This window comes from Mauremys reevesii, linkage group 15 (genome assembly GCF_016161935.1).
Source record: "Mauremys reevesii isolate NIE-2019 linkage group 15, ASM1616193v1, whole genome shotgun sequence".
Taxonomy (NCBI): Eukaryota; Metazoa; Chordata; order Testudines; family Geoemydidae; genus Mauremys; species Mauremys reevesii.
The window spans coordinates 12770909-12794679 of NC_052637.1; the positions used below are offsets into that span (position 1 = coordinate 12770909).

A 23771-nucleotide genomic window follows, 5' to 3' on the forward strand; every position below is an offset into this window, starting at 1 on the left:
AACAAAGACCAAAGATCAACCTTCCTTTTGCAAGATGGAGGTCAGCGATGCAGGTAGACCAGGGAATGTAGATTGCTACAAACAGCAAACTCTGGGTATTGTGTTCTACTGTGTTTGAATATCAGAGAGTTTAATTGTTAGAGACAAGCTCTCTGTGACTTAATAAGAACAACAACACAGCCCTTAGAGCTAAGACCAAGGGTATGCGTAGGATAAGATTTAGAATTAGGGTTAACATTAAAGTGATGTTTCAGGGTTCGGTTTGAAATTGAGTGTTGGGTTTCAGAGGTTCATGTTAAGAGTAGGTGGGGATTATCAAAGGAGACAAAGGGTTGCTAGGCATTCAATCCTTAATTCATTTTAAAAGGATTCAAGCACCTATTTCCATTCTAAACCCCCCAGTCTAAGTTGTTAATGAGCTCAGTTTGGGCTAAGGGCTACATATTTCATATTTAAGGTATTTACATCACCACCATTACCCTAGTACAGGGATCAGCAACTTTTAGCACACAGCCTGTCAGTGAAATCTGCTGGCAGGCCATAACGGTTTGTTTTTCTGCAGCATCCCCAGGTTTGGCCGATTGCAGCTCCCACTGGTCACGGATCACCATTCCAGGCCAATGGGGGCTGTGGGAAGCCATGTGAGCTGAGGGATGTGCTGGCTGCCACTCAGGCCATAGGGGAGAAGATGCCCCGATCCCCATGGTCACTATCTGACCCCTCATTGGCAGCTTCAGCAGAGAAAGCAAGGTTTGGAGGGGCCTTGGAGACTGACCTCCCCATTACAATGAGTCTCCCCAGGCCAGAGGCCCATGGGTGTGGGGCTGTGAGTGGAGGGGGGAGCTCTCTCTGCCCCAGCTCTGGGCTCCCACAGAGAACTCAGGGCCGGGGCGGGGGCAGAGCCAGCACCATCCAGTGGGACATTAAAAGCAGGTTCTGCAGAGACCCCAGAGGAAACACGGTGGGTGGAAAAACTCCCCCCTCCCTTCCTCACATCGGGCTGAGCTACCTCATTTCTTTTCCATGCTTTCTCCCTACTGAGAGGCAGGTGTGATGATGAACTGATGGGTTCTCCCCCCTCTCCCACCACTGCCCCCTGGATGGAGAGTGTAGGGTGAATACCCTGATGGGAATGGGGTATCTTGGAGTTGAAATTTTTGCATCAACAATGCTCCCCCCTTTTTGCACCATAAAGGGGCAGGAAGGAGCAAGGGGCAGTTTGGAGACACACACACCCCAGCCCCAGTTCAATGGGGGGACATGGCAGGATGTGTGGAGTGAAGAGTTTGCAGACAGTCCCTGGCTCCCAGCGGGTGGGGAGAACTGCGCAGCCGGTCCCTGGTTTCTAGTAGCTGGGGATGAGGAGTTGGCACACGCTCCCTGGGTGGGGGATGAGGCATTTGCAGACGCTCCCTGGCGGGGGGCGGGGCTCGCACGGATACTTTCCCATCCAGCCTGACTCAGGGCTTCGCTGCTCAGAGACCGAGAGAGAAGGTACCGGGGGGGCGGATCGGGCCCTCCGAGCCCCTCCCCGGGGGTGCCTGGCCCTACAGCCCCCCCTCCGTGTCCAGGGCCCCCCACCCCCTGGTCTGGGCTCATCCCCCTGACTCAGGGCTTCGCCCCTGCAGTCTCCCCTCCCTGGCTGTGGGGGCCCTGCGTGCCGGGGCGGGTGTGGGGGTGTTTGGAGGGAGGTGACCCCTCAACCTTCCTGCTCCGCCCCCACCCCCGGATCCGCCCCCCTCCCTTCCCCTACTTCTCCCGGCGTGGATTTCCCCGGGGCCCATCCCCGTGGCGCCCGGCCGGCCCTGCCCTGCTGCCCACGGGCTCTTGGGCTCCGCCGGGTGCCCATTGCCGGTCGGAGCTCGCCATCGCATCGCCAGCCCCGCACTGTGACTCAGCCTCCGGCTCCATCGCATCCCAAGACGCAGCTACTGCAGCAGGAGCCGCGGCCTGTGAATTGTCCTAACTTTCATGCCTACTCCCTTCCTTTGGGCTGGGAATTAGGCATCAGAGTTAAATGCTGAGGCTCGCTGGACTCGTGTCCCGGCCTCAGCCCTTTCCCAGCCTATGGAGCTTAGCCCAGAGAAGGTGAAGAGGCCTCCCCCCCCGCCCCCCCGCTGTAAATACCTGCTGGGTGGGCACTGCAGCGTGGCAGAAGATGGCCTGATGCCATCCCCTGGCTGGAGTTGCAGGCAGAGGAATTTGTGTTAGGAGGGAGGTGCACCTGTCTGGCAGGGAGGGGAATTAGCTGTTGGCACAACTCCCTGAGAGCTGGGGTGGATTCTCCATCCCAGACCATGTGGGAAGCTGGATGGGAGGTTTTTCTAGAAGATCTGCCTTCGATCCCCCCGCAGTTCACTCCGGGCCCTCCCCGGTGGGCGGGTTTGCCCAGGTGATCCCAGTCTTCCCGTCCAACCTTCCAGCTAGGAATTCTCCAGGTGGTTGGAGTGGTGGCGAGCTGAAACATGGCTTGGAGAGCGAGGTTCGGAGCCCCCCTCGGTCACGGCAGCTCTGGCGTTCCTTGCCCCCATCCCACCCTCAGCTCCCCGCTCTTCCACGGAGACTCTCTTCATCCCTCAGAGCCGGGTTTCTGCTGTGGGAAAAATCTGCTGTTCTTTTATCCCCTCATAAGGCAGCAAATCCGAGGCCCAGGCCGGACGGTTCTGGGGCAGGGAGCAGGTGCGGCCAAGGGCTAGATTTTGTCCTCACTGGGGTGGGGGGGTTATGGCGGCTGCTCCAGCCTGGAGTGAAAGATGAGTAAATAGCAGGGCTGCGTTCCTGCCAGGAACAGCCGGGAACTGCTTCTCTGCAGGGCAACCTCTGCTTCTCTGCAGGGCAACAGCGGGGAGATGGGCCTAGCTGGGTTGACAATCCCCCAGTGACCGACCTGGGTCCCTCACAACCTCCATCACTACTTCAGGGGCCCCCCAGGGGCTGGGGATAGAGTCGTGGCTCCCAGCCCCCTCATTCTAACCCACCTTCATTCCATCTGACCCCCCCCACTCCTCCTTCCTTCCATCTGTCTGTCCATCCGTCCATCAATCCCCATACACTCCCCCAACGTTTCTCCATCCAGTATGAAACTGCAGAAGAACCTGAGAGTCTCTGGATTAAATTTAGAAGTATGAACAACAAGGGTAATGTCGTGGTGGGAGTCTGCTACAGACCACCGGACCAGGGGGATGAGGTGGACGAGGCTTTCTTCCAGCAACTAACAGAAGTTGCTATATCACAGGCCCTGGTTCTCATGGGTGACTTTAATCACCCCGATATCTGCTGGGAGAGCAATACAGCAGTGCACAGACAATCCAGGAAGTTTCTGGAAAGTATAGGGGACAATTTCCTGGTGCAAGTGCTGGAGGAACTGTCAGGGACTCGAACCCCAACAGCGAAGTTCGTTGTCTGACCGCAGAGAGACAGGCAACACCAGCAAGGTCCGATCAAAAGTTCTTTATTGACAAGTGCACGTGTCAGTAAAGAACAGCTCGTATCCGAAGAGAACCAGCAGCCTCTTTTACAACTAAGTATAGGTTATATAGACAGTTCCGTCGCGTCACAAATTATTCATTTCACACAACCCATATCCCACCCCCTTTTGGTTAGTAACAAACCCTAATAACAAAGCACATCTGTCTTTCTTTATAATGTAAGCAAGTTGTGATGCCCCAGCAACTTTCTTATCAGCATGGTTGCCAAGCACCAGAAACTGGAAGACAGGAGTTAACGCAGCTGGTAACGTGAGGAATGCACCTCCCTCTCTTATCTCACTTTTTCCCAGGGCTTTGTGAAACATGCTGCTTCTCAGTATTTTTCCACGCTGGGATTACCCAGAAACCTCTGTTAGCCTGACTTCAGTCAGGTTGGCATAACTGGTTTTGTGCTACATCTTTATTCAGGCCTAACAGAACCAACTAGGGGAAAAGCTCTTCTTGACCTGCTGCTCACAAACAGGGAAGAAATAGTAGAGGAAGCAATAGTGGATGGGAACCTGGGAGGCAGTGACCATGAGATGGTCGAGTTCAGGATCCTGACACAAGGAAGAAAGGAGAGTAGTAGAACAGAGACCCTGGACTTCAGAAAAGCAGACTTCGACTCCCTCAGGGAACTGATGGGCAAGGTCCCCTGGGAGAATAACATGATGGGGAAAGGAATCGAGGAAAGCTGGCTGTATTTTAAAGAAACCTTATTGAGGTTGCAGGAACAAACCATCCCGATGTGTAGGAAGAAAAGTAAATATGGCAGGTGACCAGCTTGGCTCAACAGTGAAATCCTTGCTCGTCTTAAACACAAAAAAACAGCTTACAAGAAGTGGAAGATTGGACAAATAACCAGGGAGGAGTATAAAAGTATTGCTCAGGCATGCAGGTGTGAAATTAGGAAGGCCAAATCACACTTGGAGTTGCAGCTAGCCGGAGATGTTAGGAGTAGCCAGAAGGGTTTCTTCAGGTATGTTAGCATCAAGAAGAAAGTCAAGGAAAGTGTGGGCCCCTTGCTGAATGAGGGAGGGAACCTAGTGACAGAGGATGTGGAGAAAGCTAGTGTACTCAATGCTTTTTTTGCCTCTGTCTTCACAGACAAGGTCAGCTCCCAGACAGCTGCACTCTGCAGCACGGTATGGGGAGGAGGTGACTAGCTCTCTGTGGGGAAAGAAGTAGTTCAGGACTATTTAGAAAAGCTGGACGAGCACAAGTCCATGGGGCCGGATGCACTGCATCCGAGGGTGCTAAAGGAGTTGGCCGATGAGATTGCAGAGCCATTGGCCATTGTCTTTGAAAAATCATGGCGATCGGGGGAGGTCCCGGATGACTGGAAAAAGGCTAATGTAGTGCCCATCTTTAAAAAAGGGAAGAAGGAAAATCCAGGGAACTACAGGCCAGTCAGTCTCACCTCAGTCCCTGGAAAAATCATGGAACAGGTCCTCAAGGAATCAATTCTGAACCTCTTAAAGGAGGGGAAAGTGATCAGGAACAGTCAGCATGGATTCACCAAGGGCACGTCATGCCTGACTAATCTAATTGCCTTCTATGATGAGATAACTGGCTCTGTGGATGAGGGGAAAGCAGTGGATGTGCTATTTCTGGACTTTAGCAAAGCTTTTGATACAGTCTCCCACAGTATTCTTGCCAGCAAGTTAAAGAAGTATGGGCTGGATGAATGGACGGTAAGGTGGATAGAAAACTGGCTAGATGGTCGGGCTCAACGGGTAGTGATCAATGGTTCCATGTCTAGTTGGCAGCCGGTATCAAGTGGAGTGCCCCAAGGGTCAGTGCTGGGGCTGGTTTTGTTCAATATCTTCATTAACGATCTGGAGGATGGTGTGGACTGCACCCTTAGCAAGTTTGCAGATGACACTAAACTGGGAGGAGTGGTTGATACGCTGGAGGGTAGGGATAGGATACAGAGGGACCTAGACAAATTGGAGGATTGGGCCAAAAGAAATATGATGAGGTTCAACAAGAACAAGTGCAGAGTCCTGCACTTAGGACGGAAGAATCCCATGCACTGCTACAGACTAGGGACCGAATGGATGGGCAGTAGTTCTGCAGAAAAGGACCTAGGGGTTACTGTGGATGAAAAGCTGAATATGAGTCAACAGTGTGCCCTTGTTGCCAAGAAGGCTAATGGCATTTTGGGTTGTATAAGTAGGGGCATTTCCAGCAGATCGAGGGATGTGATCATTCCCCTCTACTCAGCACTGGTGAGGCCTCATTTGGAGTACTGTGTCCAGTTTTGGGCCCCACACTACAAGAAGGATGTGGATAAATTAGAGAAAGTCCAGCGGAGGGCAACAAAAATGATTAGGGGGCTGGAGCACATGACTTATGAGGAGAGGCTGAGGGAACTGGGATTGTTTAGTCTGCAGAAGAGAAGAATGAGGGGGGATTTGATAGCCGCTTTCAACTACCTGCAAGGGGGTTCCAAAGAGGATGGATCTAGACTGTTCTCAGTGGTAGAAGATGACAGAACAAGGAGTAATGGTCTCAAGTTGCAGAGGGGGAGGTTTACGTTGGATATATAATAAAAAACTTTTTCACTAGTAGGGTGGTGAAGCACTGGAATGGGTTACCTAGGGAGGTGGTGGAATCTCCTTCCTTAGAGGTTTTTAAGGTCAGGCTTGACAAAGCCCTAGCTGGGATGATTTAGTTGGGTTTGGTCCTGCTTTGAACAGGGGGTTGGACTAGATGACCTCCTGAGGTCCTTTCCAACCCTGAGATTCTATGATTCTATGATCCCCCCAACTCCCAGCCATACCTCGGTTCCCGCCTACCCCTCCCTGCTGGGGGCTGGCGCCATGGCAGGGGGAGGTGGTGGCCCAAGAGGAGCCATGACTCTGATCTCAGGAGCTAGGCTCCATGAGCCTGTGGGACTCCCTGCCACAGGACCTGGCTGTGGGGGAGGCTGGGGTCTCGGAGCCGTCGCTGGGGTGGGGGAGAGGGAGAGAGGGTTTGGGGCACCCTGTGCCTGTCAGTTTCCACGGAAAGCCCGTATCTCACCCCCCACCTTCCCCCACACAGATCCCTGACCCTGGAGCCGAAATGGAGCTGGTGAGGAGGCTACGGCTCCGCAAGGAGCCGGGTGAGTTAGGGCTGTGGGGGGTGGTGCCGTGAGAGGGAGGGCGGCCACATGGCTGATGTGGCCCCTCCCCCGGTGCCCATGGGGGTGTTGTGAGAGGGGCCCATGACTGACATGGACCCTCACCCCAGTGCCAATGGGGGGTTTGTCAGGGGGGCCATGGCTGACGTGGCCCCTCACCCCGATGCCCATCGGGGGGTTGTGGGGGGCCATGGCTGATGTCCTCTCACCCCTGTGCCCATGGGGGGTTTGTGGGGGGCCCATGGCTGACGTGGACCCTCACCCCAGTGCCCATGGAGGGTTTATCGGGGGGGGCCATGGCCGACGTGGACCCTTCCCCCCAGTGTCCATGGGAGGTTTGTGGGGGGGGGGGCATGGCCGACGTGGACCCTTCTCCCTGGTGCCCATGGGGGGCCCGTGGCTGACATCCCCCTCCCCCCAGTGCCCCTGTGCAGCAGCTCGGTGTCGGTGTTGATCCGAGGCTTTGTGGCTGACGTGGGCTGCGAGCTGCTCTACAGGAACGAGGAGCTGGGGCCCGTGGAGGTCGTGTTCAAGTTCCCCATGGACGCCGAGGCAGCTGTCTACGCCTTCGAGGCCCGGCTGGGGGGGGCCTGCATCCAGGCCCAGCTGCACGAGAAGAAACAGGTGCTGGGGGGCAGGGGCCCCAGGGGGGAGAGAGGAGGGGGCCGGGTTGGGGGGATCTTGGGGTGACCCCATCTCTCCCGGCAGGAGCAGGAGCTTCACTGGGATGCACTGGGCGGGGAGCAGAGGGATGTTGGGGGACAGGGGGATCTCGGGGTGACCCCGTCTCTCCTGGCAGGCGCAGGAGCTGTACGGGGACACTCTGGCCGGGGGGCAGAGCTCGTTCCTGTTGCAGCAGGAGGGGACCGGGGGCGACGTCTTCAGCTGCTCCCTGGGGAATCTGCCCCCCGGGGAGGAGGCGGTGCTGACCCTGCGCTACGTCTGCGAGCTGCCGCTGGAGCCTGACGGGGCTGCCCGCTACGTGCTGCCGACCGTGCTGCGTCCCCGCTACACACCCCACGGTGAGACCCACAGATCTCCCTGCCCCTCCCACATGCTACACAGTGAGACCCACAGCCCCCCCTGCGGCCCCACTCCGTGCCCTCCGGTGAGACCCACAGATCCCCCATACTCCCCTGCACGCTATACCCCAGCTGTGTGCTTCCAGCCATGCTGCACCCCTTTCACATGCCCCATGGTGAGACCAGTCCCATAGGCCCCATAGATCCCACATAGCTCCCTGTACTCCATAGCCCCCAGAACCCTGGCTACACATCCCATGGTGAGTGACCCCACAGCCCATAATTTCCCGATACCCCTATAGCCCCTGTTACATACCCCACAATGAAAGACCCACATAGCCTCCATAATGCCCCATAGGCCACTACTGTGTGCCCCATGGTAAGTACCCTGCCCCACAGGCCTGCAATCCCAGCCCCAGGGTGTGTGACCCACCCTAGCCATCCCGAAATCCCCTGATATCCCAGCCTAATATCCCCCCAATATCTGATACTCCCCATCCTTCCCCCTGGCTCTCACCCGTCTCTCTCTCTGCAGGGTGGCATGGGGAGGATGTCACCCAGGGGGTCCCGCGGGTCCCCCAGCGGGAGCTGCCCTACATCCTGAGCCTGAGTGCCACGCTGCAGTCGCCCCACGGCATCAACCGCGTGCTCTCCAACTGCCCCCTCACTCCCTTGAGCTATACGGCTGGGAACCGAACCACTGCCCAGGTAAGGGCTCCCCCGGACGCCTGGGTCCCGGCCATCCCCTCTGGGAGGAGGGTGCTGGGGAGGGCTCTGGGCTGAGGGGTGGGTGCCTGGGAACTGGGCTGGGGGCTAGGGGGGGATTTGGGGTGAGGCTGGGGGGCAGGTCCCAGGTGAGTGGGTCCTGAAAGGGGGAGCATGGGCCAGACTCTTTGGGTGATTGTGGGGGGCAGGAGGATTGAGCGACACCAACAGATCTGGGGAATTTCCCAGTTTCTCTGGGGAAAATCTGGACAGGCTGAAATCTGCCAGTTTGGGGAGGAAATCCCTGGGAGTTGCTGGGCTCTGTTAGTCTTTAGTTTCTGGGATTTTCCCTCTCCTTGTTTCTCAGTGGAAGGAAATGGAGCTGGGGGGACCAGGAAAATTTCACCCTCAAATTGGAAAGATTTAGCGCCTCCCCCCATGTCAATTTTTTGCAGTTTTTCACCAAGAAAAGCCAAGTTCCCGCGTTGGCCTTTGGAGTTGTTTTTCCCTGTCTTCTCTCCACCGAACCCGGGGGAGGGGGGCAGCCAGTGTTCCCAGGGTCAGCCCCTCACCCTGGCTCCATGCAGGGGGTGCCAAGCTGGGTGCGAGATCCAGCAGGGAATCGTGTGGAGGTGACTGTGTGTCTGTCGCCCCCCAAGGTGTCACTGGCCCAGGCCCCCCCGTGGGACCGGGACGTGGAGCTGCTGGTGTATTATGCGGAGCCACACAAACCCAGCGCGGTGCTGGAGGCCGGACTGCCTGGAGCCAAGCCAGGTAGCGGAGGGAATCCTGCACCCAGCTACTTCTGGGCAGGGGCACAGAGGGGGATCTGTGGGGCGGGGATCTGTTGGGGGTGAAGTAAGTGCTGGGTGGTGACATGGGGTCGGGAAGGCACAGGGCAATGAGGGGGATAATTGGGGAATGGGGGTCCTAGGGCTGATAGGGGTGGCTGCTGTGGGAATCGGGGCGAGGGGGGGCCCGGGAGCGGGGGCCGGGGGGGGGCTGGGGATGGGGTGTGTAGAGGACGGAGGACAGGAGCGGGGGCCTTGGGAGCTGGGGATGGGGTGTGTGGAGGACGGGGACAGGAGCGGGGGCCTTGGGGAGCTGGGGATGGGGTGTGTGGAGAAGGAAGGACAGGAGCGGGGGTCTTGGGGGAGCTGGGGATGGGGTGTGTGGAGGAGGAGGGACAGGAGCGGGGGTTTGGGGGAGCTGGTGTTGGCAGGGCGGGGTGTCTGGGAGCAGGCAGGCACTGGGGAGCACTGCAGGTTTGGGGGGCACAAGGGAGAACTGGGGATGGGAGAGCAGGCACTAGGGGACTGGATATTGGGGCGAGAGGGGATCTAAGGCAAGAGAGAGGTGGGGGGAGGGACAGAGCAGTGGGGGTGGGTCTCGGGGCAGTCGGGCACTGAGGGGGTGGTTCACGTGGGCTCGACCCCATGCCCGCCCCATTTGGGGGCTGGCCTCCATCTCACCGCAGGCTCCCTGATGGGCGACCCGGCCGTGATGGTGACCCTGCTGCCCAGCGTGCCCGAGGCGGTGCTGGCCCAGAGCCGGGCCGGGGAGTTCATCCTCCTGCTGGACCGCTCCAGCAGCATGACATGCCCCATGGACAGCAGAGACCTCTTCCCCCAACGCATCGACAGCGCCAAGGTACGGCCAGACGGGAGGCTGCGCTAGATGGGCCTGCGCTGGGGGGAGCTGCCCAGGCGGGCTGAGCCCGTGGGGCTGACTCTCCATCCATCCGTCCGTCTGTCTGTCCCCAGGAGACCCTGATCCTGCTGTTGAAGAGTTTGCCCCTGGGCTGTTATTTCAACATCTATGGCTTTGGGACTGAGTTCGAGTCCTTCTACCCGTGAGTCCAAGGGGCAGGGCAGGGAGGAGGCTGGCTGGGTTAGGGGGCAGGGCTGGTTAGGGGACAGAGGGTGTCTGTGGGTTAGGGGGCAAGGCTGGTTAGGGGCAGGGGGTTTCGGTAGGTTGGGGGCAGGGCTGGTTAGAGGGCAGGAGCTTGCTGGGGGTTAGGGGGCAGGGCTGGCTGGGGGCAGGGTGTCCCTGGCTCCGGCTGTCCCAGCCCCAGACCTGTCAATGCCCCCTGCAGGCAGAGCGTGGAATATACCCAGCAGACCATGGCCGAGTCCCTGCAGCGCATCCAGCTGCTCCAGGCTGACCTGGGGGGCACCAGAATCTTGGAGCCACTACAAGCCATTTACCGCAGCCCCAGCCGGGACGGGCACCCACGCCAGGTACCAGGGGCACTGAGGCCAGCTGGAGGGGCATCCTGGGGCAGGCTCAGAGAGTGATTGTGGGGTGATGTGGGGGGTCTCAGAGAAGTATGCGGGCCTAGGGGGACAGACTCATAGACTTTCAGGATAGAAAGGACACCCCCCCACCCGCCAGCCCCCTGGGAAGGATTATTCGCAGTAACTGAGCCCCCTACCCCCACCCCCAGTGCACCATCCCTGCCCATGGGGTGTTTGCTCCCAGCTGTCATGTGGGCCATACGCCATCGCAGGCCCCTCCTTGCCTGTCCCCGCGATCCCGCTCCCCTCGGAGGCTGTTCCTGAACTTCCAAGAAGGAGACCCTGGGAGAGGTGATCAGAGAGGAGCTGGGGACTCTGGGGTGCGGTCGACAGGGGCCATGGGGTTGCTTGGAGTGAGACTGGGACTCTGGGCCAGATGGGGGGGAGGGGACAGTGCTAGCACCCATGGGGGTGTGAGCAGGGCGTGGCAGGTAGCAACCCGGGGGGAGGGCGGGCGGAGGCGGGAACCTCTGTATAGAGCTTGGAGGGGCAGCGCTTTGTGCTGCACCCAAGTTTGGGGGGTGCCCTGCAGCCTGCGGGGGGCAGGGTGGGCACACGTGCAGGGGGTCAGGAGGAATCTTCCGGAAGGTGCCCACAGCCGTCGGTGGGTTCTTGTCTCCAGGGGCCGGCGAACAGGTGATGAGTGGGGGTTGGGGTCATGCCTAGGGGTTGGGGGTCACAGAGATAGGTGAGAAGGTCAGCAGTCCCCATCTGTGAGCCCCTCAGGAGAGATCTCTGGGAGGGGAGGGATGGGGCCAGGGGGCTCTGGGAGAGTCAGGCTCCCTGGTGAGCTGCTCCCGTTCCCAGTGGGGAGGGGGTGTCTCTGGGGGGGCTGTGGTCCCTGGCTCTGACAGCGTCTCTCCCCCATAGCTGTTTGTGTTTACGGATGGGGAGGTAGAGAACACCCAGGATGTCATCACAGAGGTGTGGCGTAACCGGGGGACCCACAGGTAAGGGGGTGCCTTCCCCCCCAGCCCTGCCCCCATTAGTATTGCCATCATGCGGACCCTCCACCATAGTCCCCAGCATCTGCCCAACCTTTTACCTCACTCTGCCCCCCCAGCCCCACCAGCATGGGGAGCACCCCCAGCCCAGCGAGCCCTACTGGCCCCTCTCAAACTGTCCTGTCCCCCTCTCCCAGCACTGGATGGACCCCACCAGCTCTGCTCCTCCCCCTCCGGTCTCTGCCCCCCTCCCCAAACTCTATCCCCCCTGCAGGTGCTTCTCCTTCGGCATCGGGGACGGGGTTTCCACAGCTCTGATCAAAGGCATCGCCCGGGCAGCAGGGGGCAGCGCCGAGTTCATCACCGGCCAGGACCGCATGCAGCCCAAGGTGAGACTCCAGGAGTGTGGGCTCTGAGTAACCCACCAACCCCCACTCCCCTCCCTGCAGCAGGGATAGAACCCAGGAGTCCTGGCTCCCAGCTTCCCCACTCTAGCTCACTAGACCCCACTCCCCTCCAGAGCTGGGGATAGGACCCAGGCATCCTGGCCCACCGTGTGTGTGCCGGTCTCTCCCCCAGGTGCTGCAGTCTCTGAAGCGGGCCCTGCAGCCGGCGGTGACCGGGATCTCGCTGAGCTGGGAGCTGCCCCCTGGGATGCAGGCACAGCTGCTGCACCGGGGCCCCGAGGTGATCTTCGCTGGGCAGCGGTCCCTTGTCTACGTTCAGCTCCGTGGGCAGCCCCAGGTGAGAGAGCAAAACCCCCGCATTGGGGCACCCCCAGGGCTCAGGGTCAGTTACTGAGCCAGGAGCCCCACAGTCCCCTCCTGGGTGATAACTCTGACCCCTAATGATGGCCATTGGGCTGGAGCTCCCTGTGTTACCCCAGCCCCATTGAGCTGAATGGGAATTGATAACTCTGACCCCTAATGATGGTCATTGGACTGCAGGTCTCTGTACTAGCCCGGCTGCATTGATCTCAGGGCAGGTCTACACTACAAATTGACATCAGCACAGCTGCACCACTGTAGCACGTCTGGTGAAGACACTCTAAGCCGACGGGAGAAGCTCTCCTGCTGACATAGCGCTGTCTACACGGGGGGCTAAGGTTGGTGTAACTATGTTGCTATGGGGTTGGATTTTTCATGCCCCTGAGCGACATAGTTTTACCACAGTATGTAGTGTAGATGAGACCTCAGTGGGGATCGATAACTCTGACCTCTAATGATGGCCACTGGGCTGGAAGTCTCAGTGCTACTCCAGCCCCATTGAGCTCAATGGGGATTGTTAACTCTGGGCCCTAATGGCGGCCATTGGGCTGATTAGGCTAGCCCCCCAACTGGTGTTAATTGGGCGTATTTGCCCTCTTTTGTTCTTTAAGCTGGGTCTGGGGGGTCCCAGGGCATCTTCTCCCCTGCCACATTCCACCTCTGACCGCCTTTCTTTGCCTGCAGCCCCCAGACACTCCCATGGTGGGCGTCACCCTGCAGTATGGCATCCAGGACCAGACCTACAAGGAGACACTGCAGTTCCCCCTGCAGCCACATGATGGAGACAGGTGACAGCAATGCTCTCAGGCAGCTGGGTCCTGCCCCTCTTCCCCCCCCCCCCGCCCCCACATTCCCACCCCAGCGGAACAGAGATGGGATGAGACCTGCCCCCCTGGCTCCCAGCCTTCCTTCTGTGACCACTAGACCCCACTCCCTTTTCAGCACCAGGATAAAACCCAGGAGTCCTGGCACCCACTGCTCTCGCTTCATCCCACTAGACCCTGCTTCCCTCCCCGCAGCGGCTGGAACCCAGGCGTCCAGGGCTGACCCCGTGACTCTCTCTCCCCGGCACAGGCTGCCTGTTCACCGGCTGGCAGCCAAGTCACTGCTGCTGGAGCTGGAGGGGGGCGTGGGCGCTGGGTTGGAGGGGGCCCGGCACCGGGCACTGGAGGCCAGTCTGAGCTCGGGGGTCCTCTGCTCCCTCACGGCCTACGTAGGGGTGGACACGGAGCGGGGGCTGCTGGTGCAGGGGCCTCTGGTGAGACGGGACGTCCCACTGACAGGTAACCCCTGAAGGGGTCGGTGCTTCGGGCGCGGGGGGTGGGGACCCAGCATGTGGGGGGAACTCGGGGGGGAGGAGGGGGAAGGCACTGGTGGGAGGGATGGGGGGGAACCTGGAACCAGGAAGGAGGGGAATTCCGGGAGGGATCCCAGCACGGGAGGATCCCAGTATAAGGGCAGGGGGAACCCAGAAGCATGGGGGGCATTTTGCTTATGGGGTAATGTCCCTTTGCCCCTCTCCCTGCCCACCTGACTCCCATGGGGCTGTGCTGCCCCTCACTGTTCCAGGGCGACCCCAATCCTCTCACCCCCGGGGCATGGGGAGAGCAGGGGTGCTGGCAGGGTGAGACAGGGAGTAGCCCACAGGGCTTGCCCCCCACACCCCTGCCGGGAGAGTGGGACCTGTGCTTCCCCCCAGACAGACGGACAGAGACAGACAGGCAGGCGGAGACCCAGAGTCAGGCAGGGACAGAGACCGAGAATCAGACAGACGGACCCAGAGCAGGACAGGACGGAGAGTCGCAGAGAGAGAAACAGATCCAATCAGACCGACCGACCTAGACAGTTGCAGGGACAGGAGGGGCAGGTGCATCACTGTCATGAGCAGACCTGCCTAGCAGGGACCTCTCGCTCCCCAGCATCCTGCCCTCATCCATGGGGTGCAGCACCCACCCCTGCATCCTCTGGGGCTGGAGGAGAGGTCCCGGCTGAAGAATGGGGAGAGAAGAATGGGCCTGTGCGGACTGGATCTGGGGGTCACAGCCGGGGGAAGGGACAGGAGCTGGGATAGAGATCCTGGCTGTGATGGAGCTGCAGGGAGAGGAGGATGGGGCTGGGTGTGTGGAGGTCCCAGCTGGGGGAAAGGGAATGGGGGGTATGGGGAAGGGGTCCTAGGGTCCCAGCGGTGCATTGGCTCTAAGTGCCTGGGTGGGGGGGGGGATTTATCTTCCCTCCCTTTGCTTCTCTGTGTCTATTTGTGTGTCCGTCTGTGTCTCTCTCTGTCCATCTGCTCCCTAAATTTAGATTTAATCAGGAAATGTGTGGAGATGAGAGACTACGCCTTGATAAGTGAGGTCTCAATAGACCGTGTCTACGAGTGTCCAGCGAGCAGAGTGCGCCTAGACGAACCGAACTACCGCAGCGTCTTCGGGCGCCTGTCCCATGACTTGCGTGCGGCACGTGAGTACCACTGCCACAAGTGCCTGCAGCTCTCGAAGTCCAGCACCGGCCATCTCCTCTCTCGCAAGTGCCTCTCCTGGCTCTGTGGTGGTGGGGGGTAACACAAGGGCAGACAGTCCTACAATCAGGGGCCCCCGGCACCCTGAAAGGTGAGGGGGGCATGGGCTGGGAGTCAGGACTCTGGGGGTGGGCAAACCCCAGGGTGACGCTTCATCAGGTTAGAGACAGATGTGCCCTGAAGGTCACAGAGCTGTGCAAGTATTTAAAAACTACATAGAAAATGAAGGAAATTCCTGGGTGAAAAACCTTTGTGTCGCTGCAGGACGGGGAATTCTTAGCTGTTTTTTTTTTTAAGTGTCTTGAAGCAAATTATCTCGAAACAAAATGAATAAAAAAATAAGGAAACCTCCAGGCAAAAAACTCTGTGAAGCTGGAATTTGGGGTGTGAGTTTGTATTGGTGAGCTAAGTGTGTCTGGGGGGGTGGGGGATCAGTAGTTTTTAGTAACCGAAATGTCTCTGAGCAGTTTTCTCTGAAATAAACAGAGGGAAATTCCCAGGCAAAAAACCCTTGTGAAACTGGGCCTAAGCTTGGATGTTTGTACAGGCGAGTTCAGGGGCAAAAGTCTTTATTGGCACATTCTGGTTTATAAACGAAGAAACCCACGAAAGGCAGAACTTTTAAAGTGAAGGCTCAACTTAAAACCTGAATTTGGAGAGTCTGGAAATACAAAGTTACTGTAGCCCAGATAACTTTAGCTCTGCCCCGTAAGCCTGGCCCATGCATGCCTATAATATCGTATAGACTCTGTAACATCGCGTTGCCCGCTACCTCTTTAGATGCTTGTGTCTCTCTCCTAACGTAGGTCTGTATCACAGGTTGTGGTGGGGGATGGTCCTGGGATCAGATTGTTTTTGAGAAACACCCTGGGGTCGTGGAATTAATGGCTGGACTGGGACATTCACAGGGAGTTGGGTGCCCATCTCCGACTGAAAGTTAATTGTCATCCCATGAGTGCAAGAAGGGGCAGAGTTAAGGATGTCTGTGGAGGGGTTAAGGGTGCAGAAGAGCAGGTAAAGGATGCCCATGGATGAGGTAGTGTTAAGGGTGCAGAGGAGCAGGTTAAGCACACTCATGGAGGGGGACACAGAGGGTCACAGTTAAGGTTGGCTGTCCCCCAGCCTGGGCAGGCCATGTCACTGTTCTGAACCCACAACCCTTTACCAACCCCATCTGGTCTCTTCCCAGAGCGGATGCCGGAGGAGTCTCCCTTGCTGAGGCTGGTGTCTCTGCAAAATGCCGATGGCTCGTGGGACCTGGACCCCCAGCTGGCTGCCGTGCTGGGGGTGAGCGAGACCGATGCCAGGGAGAGGATACCCAGTGAGGTGAGCGGTGTGTGCAGGGGAGAGATGGGGGGCAGGTGCTATGGGTTGGGCCTGTTCTCTGCTCCTAGATGAGATTGGGGGTGACCTAGGCTGGTGGGGAAGAGTCTGAGGGTGACTAGATTAAATGACCCCTGAACCTGGAGCCCAGTGGGCGAGATGGGCCCAGATTGGGGGGCTGGGAAACCCCTAATGGGGTCGGAGCATTGGATCGAGGGGACCCAGGGCCAGGTGGAGGCGCCCAGGCCGGGCCCTTTCTCAGGCTGTCTCCCTACCCCCAGGCATGGCACTGGGCATCTGGGTAGGGGGGCCACGGTGCTGGAGCGGGGGTGCTAGGAACTCTCTGTATCGGGGGGGGGACGGGGACTGGAGTGGGGGGTCCCTATGACTGGTGGGGGATGGGGAGCAGGTCGGGCACTGACTCAGGCTGTCTTTCTCCTGCCCCCCACAGGACGTGACCCCCAACATCTGGGCCACGGTGCTAGCCGTGGTCTGGCTGCACGACCAGGCCGTGGGGCAGCGCGACGAATGGGAGCTGCTGGAGGCCAAGGCTGTGAGTTGGGTGCGGGACCGAGCAGGTGAGAGGAGGCCTGGGGGGTGGGGGGCAGGGACAGTGTCCAAGGTCTCAACCCCCAAGAGCCCCTGCCTCATGGGGCCCCTGAGCCTGGGCCCCAGGACCCTCCATCCTCACCCTTCTGTCCCCATGGCCCACAGCCATGACCCTGCCCCCGTGTCACATAACCCAGCCCCCTTCAGGGCCCTGACAGCCTGTGCCCCATGGGTCCCAGGGCCCCCATCCCTGAGATTCTTGCACCCCAGGGCCCCAAAGCCCATCCCTCGAAAGCCCCATCCCCAGCCTCTCCCCATCCCAATCCCAGCACCCTTCTGGGGTTTCCGTGCCCCGCCCCTGAGGACCTTTGCTTCCCAGCTTCCCAACCCCCATGCCAGTCCCCCACGTGCTGTGAGCTCTCTTCCCTTTGCCCCCAGGCCCTCCCCTTGTTCCCTGAGCTGGTGTCTCTCCACTGACCAACCTCTCATTTCAGGGGCCCGGCTGAGCGAGTGCTTGAAAGCCGCCAACGCCCTGCTGGGCTGCAGCGTTGGCCCTGCTGTCTTCGGGCTCTGAGCCCCACTGGGATCCCCGTACCTGCTCCCCAAACTACCCTGGGCATTCAACTGGGAGCCCCAAGAGCCAACAGGGGGTGCAGAGGTGGCTGCGCTGACCTCGCCCTGCATGAGCCATCCAGTGTAAACCTAGTCCCATCTCTGCGGAGTTCAGCTATTGTGCAGATAGACAGACCAACAGGATCTTTGCTTGTCCAAACGCGACCTCATTTTGTCATCATGGCAGATTTCTCCTTGCTGGACAATCCTGAACGCAAACAGGAGTGCAGTGATTCGCGTAGTTCTTCATTTCCTCTCTGTCTAGGTCCGGACTAGAGCTGGTTAGACATTTTCCAGCTGAACAGTGTTGTGTTGGCAAATGCGATTCCATGGTGAAGGCTGAAAGGTGGAAACAGGCAGCAGATGGAGGAAGCTTGTCCCATGCTGCATGTTGTGAATCTGTCCCCAGTCACCAGCTGCTGAATTCTCTACCACAGGAAGAAGTGCTTAAAACCTGACCAACCATCTTGATGGTTAATGCTCATGCTGTGTCCATCCTGGGCAGCACGGGGCCCTTCTCAGGACGTCCTGGGACTCAAGCAAACGAAGAAAAACATCAGCTGGTTAATTTCCTGGAAAGAAAGTGCTATTTTTGTCAAGAAACTGCAGGAGTATAAGGAAGAAGCAAACAGTTTTCCCACTTCATGTTAACCAGCCCTGACCCACTTTGAACAGCTTTCACCACATGACTCTGTGCTGGGTCACATCCCTATTTCAGCCTTTCCATGTCTGAGAAGGCAACTCAAGAAATTCAATTTACAGCACCTGGAGTCCAATCACAACTACCTGCCCCGCATGGTGCAGAGACTCTGGGGAAGGATTAAGATACCAGGTAATTGTTTTAATTGCCTTCAGCCCTGAAGGAATGCCGCCCTGGGACTGAGATTTCCCCAAAGGCCAGATGGAATTCGGAGATCCTAATTCTCACTTCCCGCTGTGAATAGTGGAACTTCGATACCAGAGGTGACATCCTGGTCCCATTGAAATCGAAGGGCGTTTTGTCTTCGACTTCAACGGGCACAGAATTTCAGCCCATATTACTGGGCTTTTGCAAATTAAACCCTGTGGCTGGGATTTTGGAAGAAGTGGTTGAGGCACCCAGTTCCAGGGGGTTTGGCCTCTCTGAAAAACCCAACCTATTATCCTGTTCCAAACCCAATGAAGTCAAAGGAAAGGCTCTTTCAGAGAGAGCTGGGGAACCAGCTCCCATTGGAAACTCGAGCCAGAGTGAGTCTTTTCAGTGGTCTTCAGATCAGCTCCGTTGGTAGAAGCTGATTGCCTGGCTCCCTTTGGCGCCTTTGGATAGTCCAGCTGACTCCAGTGGACTTTGAAGCAGGCCCAATATGTATACCTGAGCCTTTAGCTAGATAGATAGAAAATCCCCCCACACACAATAAAATCATACGACCGTCTGTACTCACACGTATGTGGCCATAAATGGCCTCACGTACTGTAGCACACCCAGTAATGTATGAACCCTCCAGCCTGTAATGCCTTGTCCGTGCCCATCCGTTCCCATCTAGTCCTGGGTCCTAGGTCCTCTCCTTGGCTCTGGCTGGGCTTTGCATGCTGGGGACTGGAGTAGGGGACTGGCCCATGGCGTTCCCGGGTTCTCTTTTGGTTCCTGGAGGCAAAAGTGGCCTAGTGAGTCGAGCAGGGGGGTCTGGGACTCAGGACTCCTGGCTTCTACTGTGGGAAAAGCGTCACAGAGAAAAGACAATTAACAGATGTAAACACACTGAGCATAGCAGGAGTCACTCATCAGTCTTACGGGGCCCCAGCAGGTCAGAGTCTTTCCAATCCTTCCACCAGCCCAGAAGGTCCTGTCCGTTCGATGGGTCCAAGTCAGTCCAAGCTTATCCTTTCAGAGCAGAAGTCCTTTGTTTCCTTGTTTCTGGAAAAGCCAGCCTGACCCAGTCTGTGCTAGCGCCCCCCCCCCCCCCGAGGGTGTGAAACTTCTCTGAAGCGGATCGGTCCCTGAGGTTGTGTCTACACTGCATTGTAAACCCGGGCTTGTGGGTTCGGTGTTTCCAAGCGCGTGCTCGAATGTCCACACTGCATTGGAAGCCTGGGTTTACAATGCTGGACCTGGGTCTCACAGTAGTGCTAACATGTCCATACTGCCCTGTGCAGACCTTCTGACTCAGGTCTGTGGCTTGACCGGTGTCTACACTACACGACAGGGCTTGGACCCAAGTCTCAGCAGGACTCAAGCTCTGACCCATCCCCCTAGCAGCATCCTAGGACCCAGGCCCTGAATGTTTGCTCCACTGAGTCAGACTGATCTGTGTGCACGCAGAAGGGGGCCTTGGGCTCAGATGTGAGTCAGAGCCCGGGCGTAGGGTGCAGTGTAGACATAGATGGTGAGTTGCTTTGCTTTATTTCCCTCCCCCCTGCCTGCCATTTTTGGTTCCTGGAGGAGCTGGTGTAACCCTTCCCTGTGGAGTTATGTAAAATTCCTGGCCCACAGTGATACATAAACTTAATATAGGATGGTCCCCAAAATATTGATGGAGTGTGTTATCTAAGACTGGCCTGCAGAGAGCATCCCAGTGATTCACTGGATTGGGGAACAGGGGTGCTGGGTTCAATTCTCAGCTCTATCACCAAATCATAGCGTGACCGTGGGTAGGTCACTTCATTGCTTTGTGCCACAGTTTCCACTTTGAAAAATAAGGATGATGATGATGATATTCCCACTTCCAGTAGTGCTATGAGGATAACTCGAAAAATACTTGGGAGTCAGATACGACAGTGCTAGGTGCAGTATGATACATGAAGAGTAACATCTTGATCAATTACTGAACCAGAAATAGTTATGAACAAGAAACTTCACTTATCAAATGTATTTCACAACTCCTCTTGGAATAAGTCATTTAATCTTTGAGTCAGCTAGAGTAAATCTAGACCATCCCTGACAGGTGTTTGTCCAACCTGTTCTTAAAAACCTCCAGTGATGGGGATTCCACAACCTCCCTTGGAAGCTTATTCCAAAGCTCAACTACCCTGAGAGTTAAAGTTTTTCCTAATATCTAACCTGAATCTCCCTTGCTGCAGATTAAGCCCATTGTTTCTTCTCTTACCTTCAGTGGAAATGGAGAACAATGGATCCCCGTCCTCTTTAGAACAGCCCTTAACTTATTGGAAGACTCTTATCAGGTCCCCCTCAGTCGTCTTTTCTCAAGACTAAACATGCCCAGTTTTTGAACCTCTCCTCACAGCTCAGGATTTCTAACTCTTTGATCATTTTTGTTGCTCTCCTCTGGACTCTCTCCAATTTGTCCACATCTTTCCTAACGTGCAGTGCCCAGAACTGACATGGGACCCCAGCTGAGGCCTCACTGGGGCTGAGTAGAGCAGGACAGTTACCTCCCGTGTCTTACATACGACACTCCTGTTAATACAGCCCAGAATGCGATTAGTGCTAGGGCCTGTGTTATACACGAGGGAAGATCAGATGGTCGCATAGTTTCCAAGGCCAGAAGAGATCAATGAGTCATCCCCTCCTGTCCAGTCCCTATAATGCTGCTTCCTTCTCATTCCTTATCCTTTGCTGCCCTCTGACGACTGCATGAAGCAACCAGAATTTCATTGACATCTGCAGTATTTGCCATCTTTTCTCTTTACCAGTTTGCTTCCAAATGCTTCCCGTTTGTCAGTTAAAACTCCTAAGCACCAAGGGCTGGTTGGGGTGCTTGGACTGTGGATGGGATCGCAGCACCCCAGACACCTGCTGAGATTTGCCTTTGTATTGTTAAGTCATCAGTGAGTAACGCATGTAGGCCCCAATCCTTGTGAGGCCGGCGCCAATGGGAGGATGGCTTTTAAGCTCAGTAGGGACAGGTTTTGCCCCCATTGTCTGTCTAGATAGGTAAATGCTTCTGAGCACTGTAGTGTCTGAGCACACACAGGGATGAGGTGACTCCAACGGAGCAAGAGCAGCGTCACACCAACTGGGGATCTGCCCAGTGACGCCAGTGGAGCGACGACTGAGGATCTGGCCCACAGAGTTTAAGGTTGATATTTTCCAATCCTGACTAGGTGATTTAGACACACAGTTCCCATTACATTTAGTTTGAAAACATCAACCTAAGTGACCCGCTCAGTGCCACACAGAGTCAGGGCAAAGCCGGGAACTGATCTGAGTTCCGAGGGCCTCAAACGCGTCATCTCCCCTCTGGGGTCAGGGGGCGAGGGTCTCTGGCCTGTGCTATGCACAGAACAGACTATATCACAGTGGTCCCTTCCAGCCTTGGAACAGCTGGGAATCCATGAGTCTCCTAGTGAAACTGTGACCCATGGCTGTTGGGGGGAGAGATAGCTCAGTGGTTTGAGCATTGGCCTGCTAAACCCAGGGTTGTGAGTTCAATCCTTGAGGAGGCCACTTAGGGATCTGGGGCAAAAATTGGTCCTGCTAGTGAAGGCAGGAGGCTGGACTCAATGACCTTTCAAGGTCCCTTCCAGTTCTAGGAGATTGGTATATCTCCAATTATTACTTTATATTGCCTATTACCTAAAACAACCATTTAGTATTAAGTGTCCCGCTCCTCAGTGAAAATCGCAAGCTCTGCTTTTCCCAAATGAACAGATTTAGGAAGAGTTTAGCACATGCGGATTGATTGATTTGGGGCCAACATTTTCAAATTTGGGGACCTAAAGTTAATAGTTAGGCTGGAATTAGGCACCTAAATCTGATTGAATTTCAATGGGATTTGGACATCTAGCTTCTATAAAGCTGCTTTCAAAATGCCAAACTTATCTCTCATCTGGCACAACTATAGACCTCAGCCCCAGCCCCATTTGGGGAAACTGAGGCACAGAGAGGGGGATGGGTCACACTTTCAAAAGCATCTAATCCCAGTATCCAGAGGGACAGGTTTTTACAGGTATTTAGGTGCTTTGTGGAATTTTCACAAAGAGACCAAGGTTAGAAACTGACCTCTGGAGACAAATCAGGGTCTCAAATGCCCCAATGCATTAGTCCCACTTAAGTCACAGGGGTTAATTCTGATTCACACTATGGAGACCCAGAAGTATAACAGAAGCGTAAACGTATTTGGTGATATATTACTTTGTGTGTATGTGTATATGTGAGGAAGGGGGAATTTGGGGTAATATTTTTATGACCCTGCTACATGCCTCAGTTTCCCCTATATGCTGCATGGTTACCCAGTGGGGGGAAAAGAACTATGTGTGTTTTCAGGAAAGACTAAAAGACACAGGAGTGTGCGCATCACCTCCCTGTCTGGGTGACATGAAGAGTTGTTAAGGAACTGGTTGCAACTGACCCAGATGAACAAGGGGACCGGAGAGATAATGCCAGCACTGCCTGGATTTCCCCCCTTCTCACAGGGAAAATGAGCAAGGACACCCCCCCCTCCCAGCTGGAGAACGAAGGACGGGGAAGGGGTGCGCTGGGGGTCAGAGGTGACTTCTGGATGCTCTCTCTCTCCTGGGAACTGACAACGGAGGTCAGACAGACACAGCCTGGACATGGCTGATCAGAATGGACGATTTTTTCAACTTCATTTCTCTGTGCTAACCTAAGAGCTTCCTAGGCTGTGTCCACATGACTAATAAACCCGGCTGTTTCACACACGCTGCCTGAGTGTTACTGGGGGAGACGCCCAGGTCCTTGCCAAGTGGACACGTCTCTTCCAGGGTCTGTGTAACGCGGCTCGGCCACGGTTTGTCCCTCAGCGGGGCGGTGGGGTGTCCCACGGCCTCGCTACGAATAGCCTTAAGCCCGGTTCTTGATCAGGGTGGGGCAACAACCAGTGTGTTAATATGCTCAGGCCCTCAGGCAGGGCTGAGCAGCAACAGTTAAGGCCCAGCCCTTAGGTCAGGGTGGGGCAGCAAACAAACAGTCTAGGACTCAGGCCTTTAAACAGGAGCTGAGTCAATAGTTCCTTAGCAGGAGGTCCTAGCCTCTCCAGGCCAGGGAAAAGGGGGAGTCTGACACCCAAGGAGTGGGTGGCAGGGGGGGACACAGGCCCTCCCACTGCGTCCCAGCCCAGGGCCCTAGCAGCGGCGGAGACTCGCTGCTGTCCTATTTGGTATCCAGGCTGCAACACACTGACTTTGGTTCTAGCAGTGCTGCAGCCAGACTGGGGTCGGCTACCCCCGGGCTACTTCCACTCTCCCCCTTGTCAAGTACCTGTGTCGTTGTGGTGTCACCGGCGGTCTCAACCACCATTGGCTCCTTGGGGTAAGTGTTCAAGGGTGGGCCCAGCGGGTCCTTGGAGTAGCGGGCAAGAGGCAGGCTCGGCTCCTCGGGGTAGCTGGCAAGAGGCAGGCTCAGCTCCTCCTCGGGGTAGCCAGAACGGGGTGGTTCTGGCCAGTCTTCCTCAGGGTAGCTGGCACGGGGCAGGCTCAGCCAGTCCTCCTATGGGTAGTGAGTATGGGGCAGGCTCGGCTGGTCCTCCTACGGGTAGTGAGCG

General features: G+C 56.7%; 1 protein-coding gene across 4 annotated transcripts; it reads left to right on the plus strand.

Moving 5' to 3' along the window:
- Positions 1-1423: 1423 nt before the first annotated feature.
- LOC120383793 (von Willebrand factor A domain-containing protein 5A-like) lies at positions 1424-22927 on the plus strand. Of its 4 annotated transcripts, none has more exons than XR_005588531.1 (19): positions 1438-1494; positions 6516-6576; positions 7016-7218; positions 7394-7616; positions 8152-8324; positions 8981-9095; positions 9799-9971; positions 10085-10173; positions 10417-10561; positions 11489-11568; positions 11837-11951; positions 12142-12306; positions 13014-13117; positions 13404-13612; positions 14634-14789; positions 16037-16173; positions 16622-16748; positions 17214-21347; positions 22684-22927. XR_005588531.1 is itself a non-coding variant. In XM_039502052.1 (18 exons), the coding sequence occupies exons 3-18, from the start codon at positions 7135-7137 to the stop codon at positions 17291-17293; spliced, it is 2175 nt and encodes a 724-aa protein (XP_039357986.1). In that variant the 5' UTR covers positions 1424-1494; positions 6516-6545; positions 7016-7134; the 3' UTR covers positions 17294-22927. The 4 variants fall into 4 exon arrangements, 2 of the variants coding, with proteins under 2 accessions (XP_039357986.1, XP_039357985.1); XR_005588532.1 differs by having other exon boundaries at positions 17214-18163; XM_039502052.1 differs by having other exon boundaries at positions 1424-1494; positions 6516-6545; positions 17214-22927.
- The last annotated feature ends 844 nt before the right edge of the window (positions 22928-23771 follow it).

Excerpts from the sequence above, each read along its gene's own strand:
- LOC120383793 (XM_039502051.1), top strand. The coding sequence starts at position 6,537 with ATGGAGCTGGTGAGGAGGCTACGGCTCCGCAAGGAGCCGG. Across the intron at positions 12,307-13,013 it reads AGCTCCGTGGGCAGCCCCAG|CCCCCAGACACTCCCATGGT; the intron begins GTGAGAGAGCAA and ends CTTTGCCTGCAG. Across the intron at positions 16,749-17,213 it reads TTGGGTGCGGGACCGAGCAG|GGGCCCGGCTGAGCGAGTGC; the intron begins GTGAGAGGAGGC and ends CTCTCATTTCAG.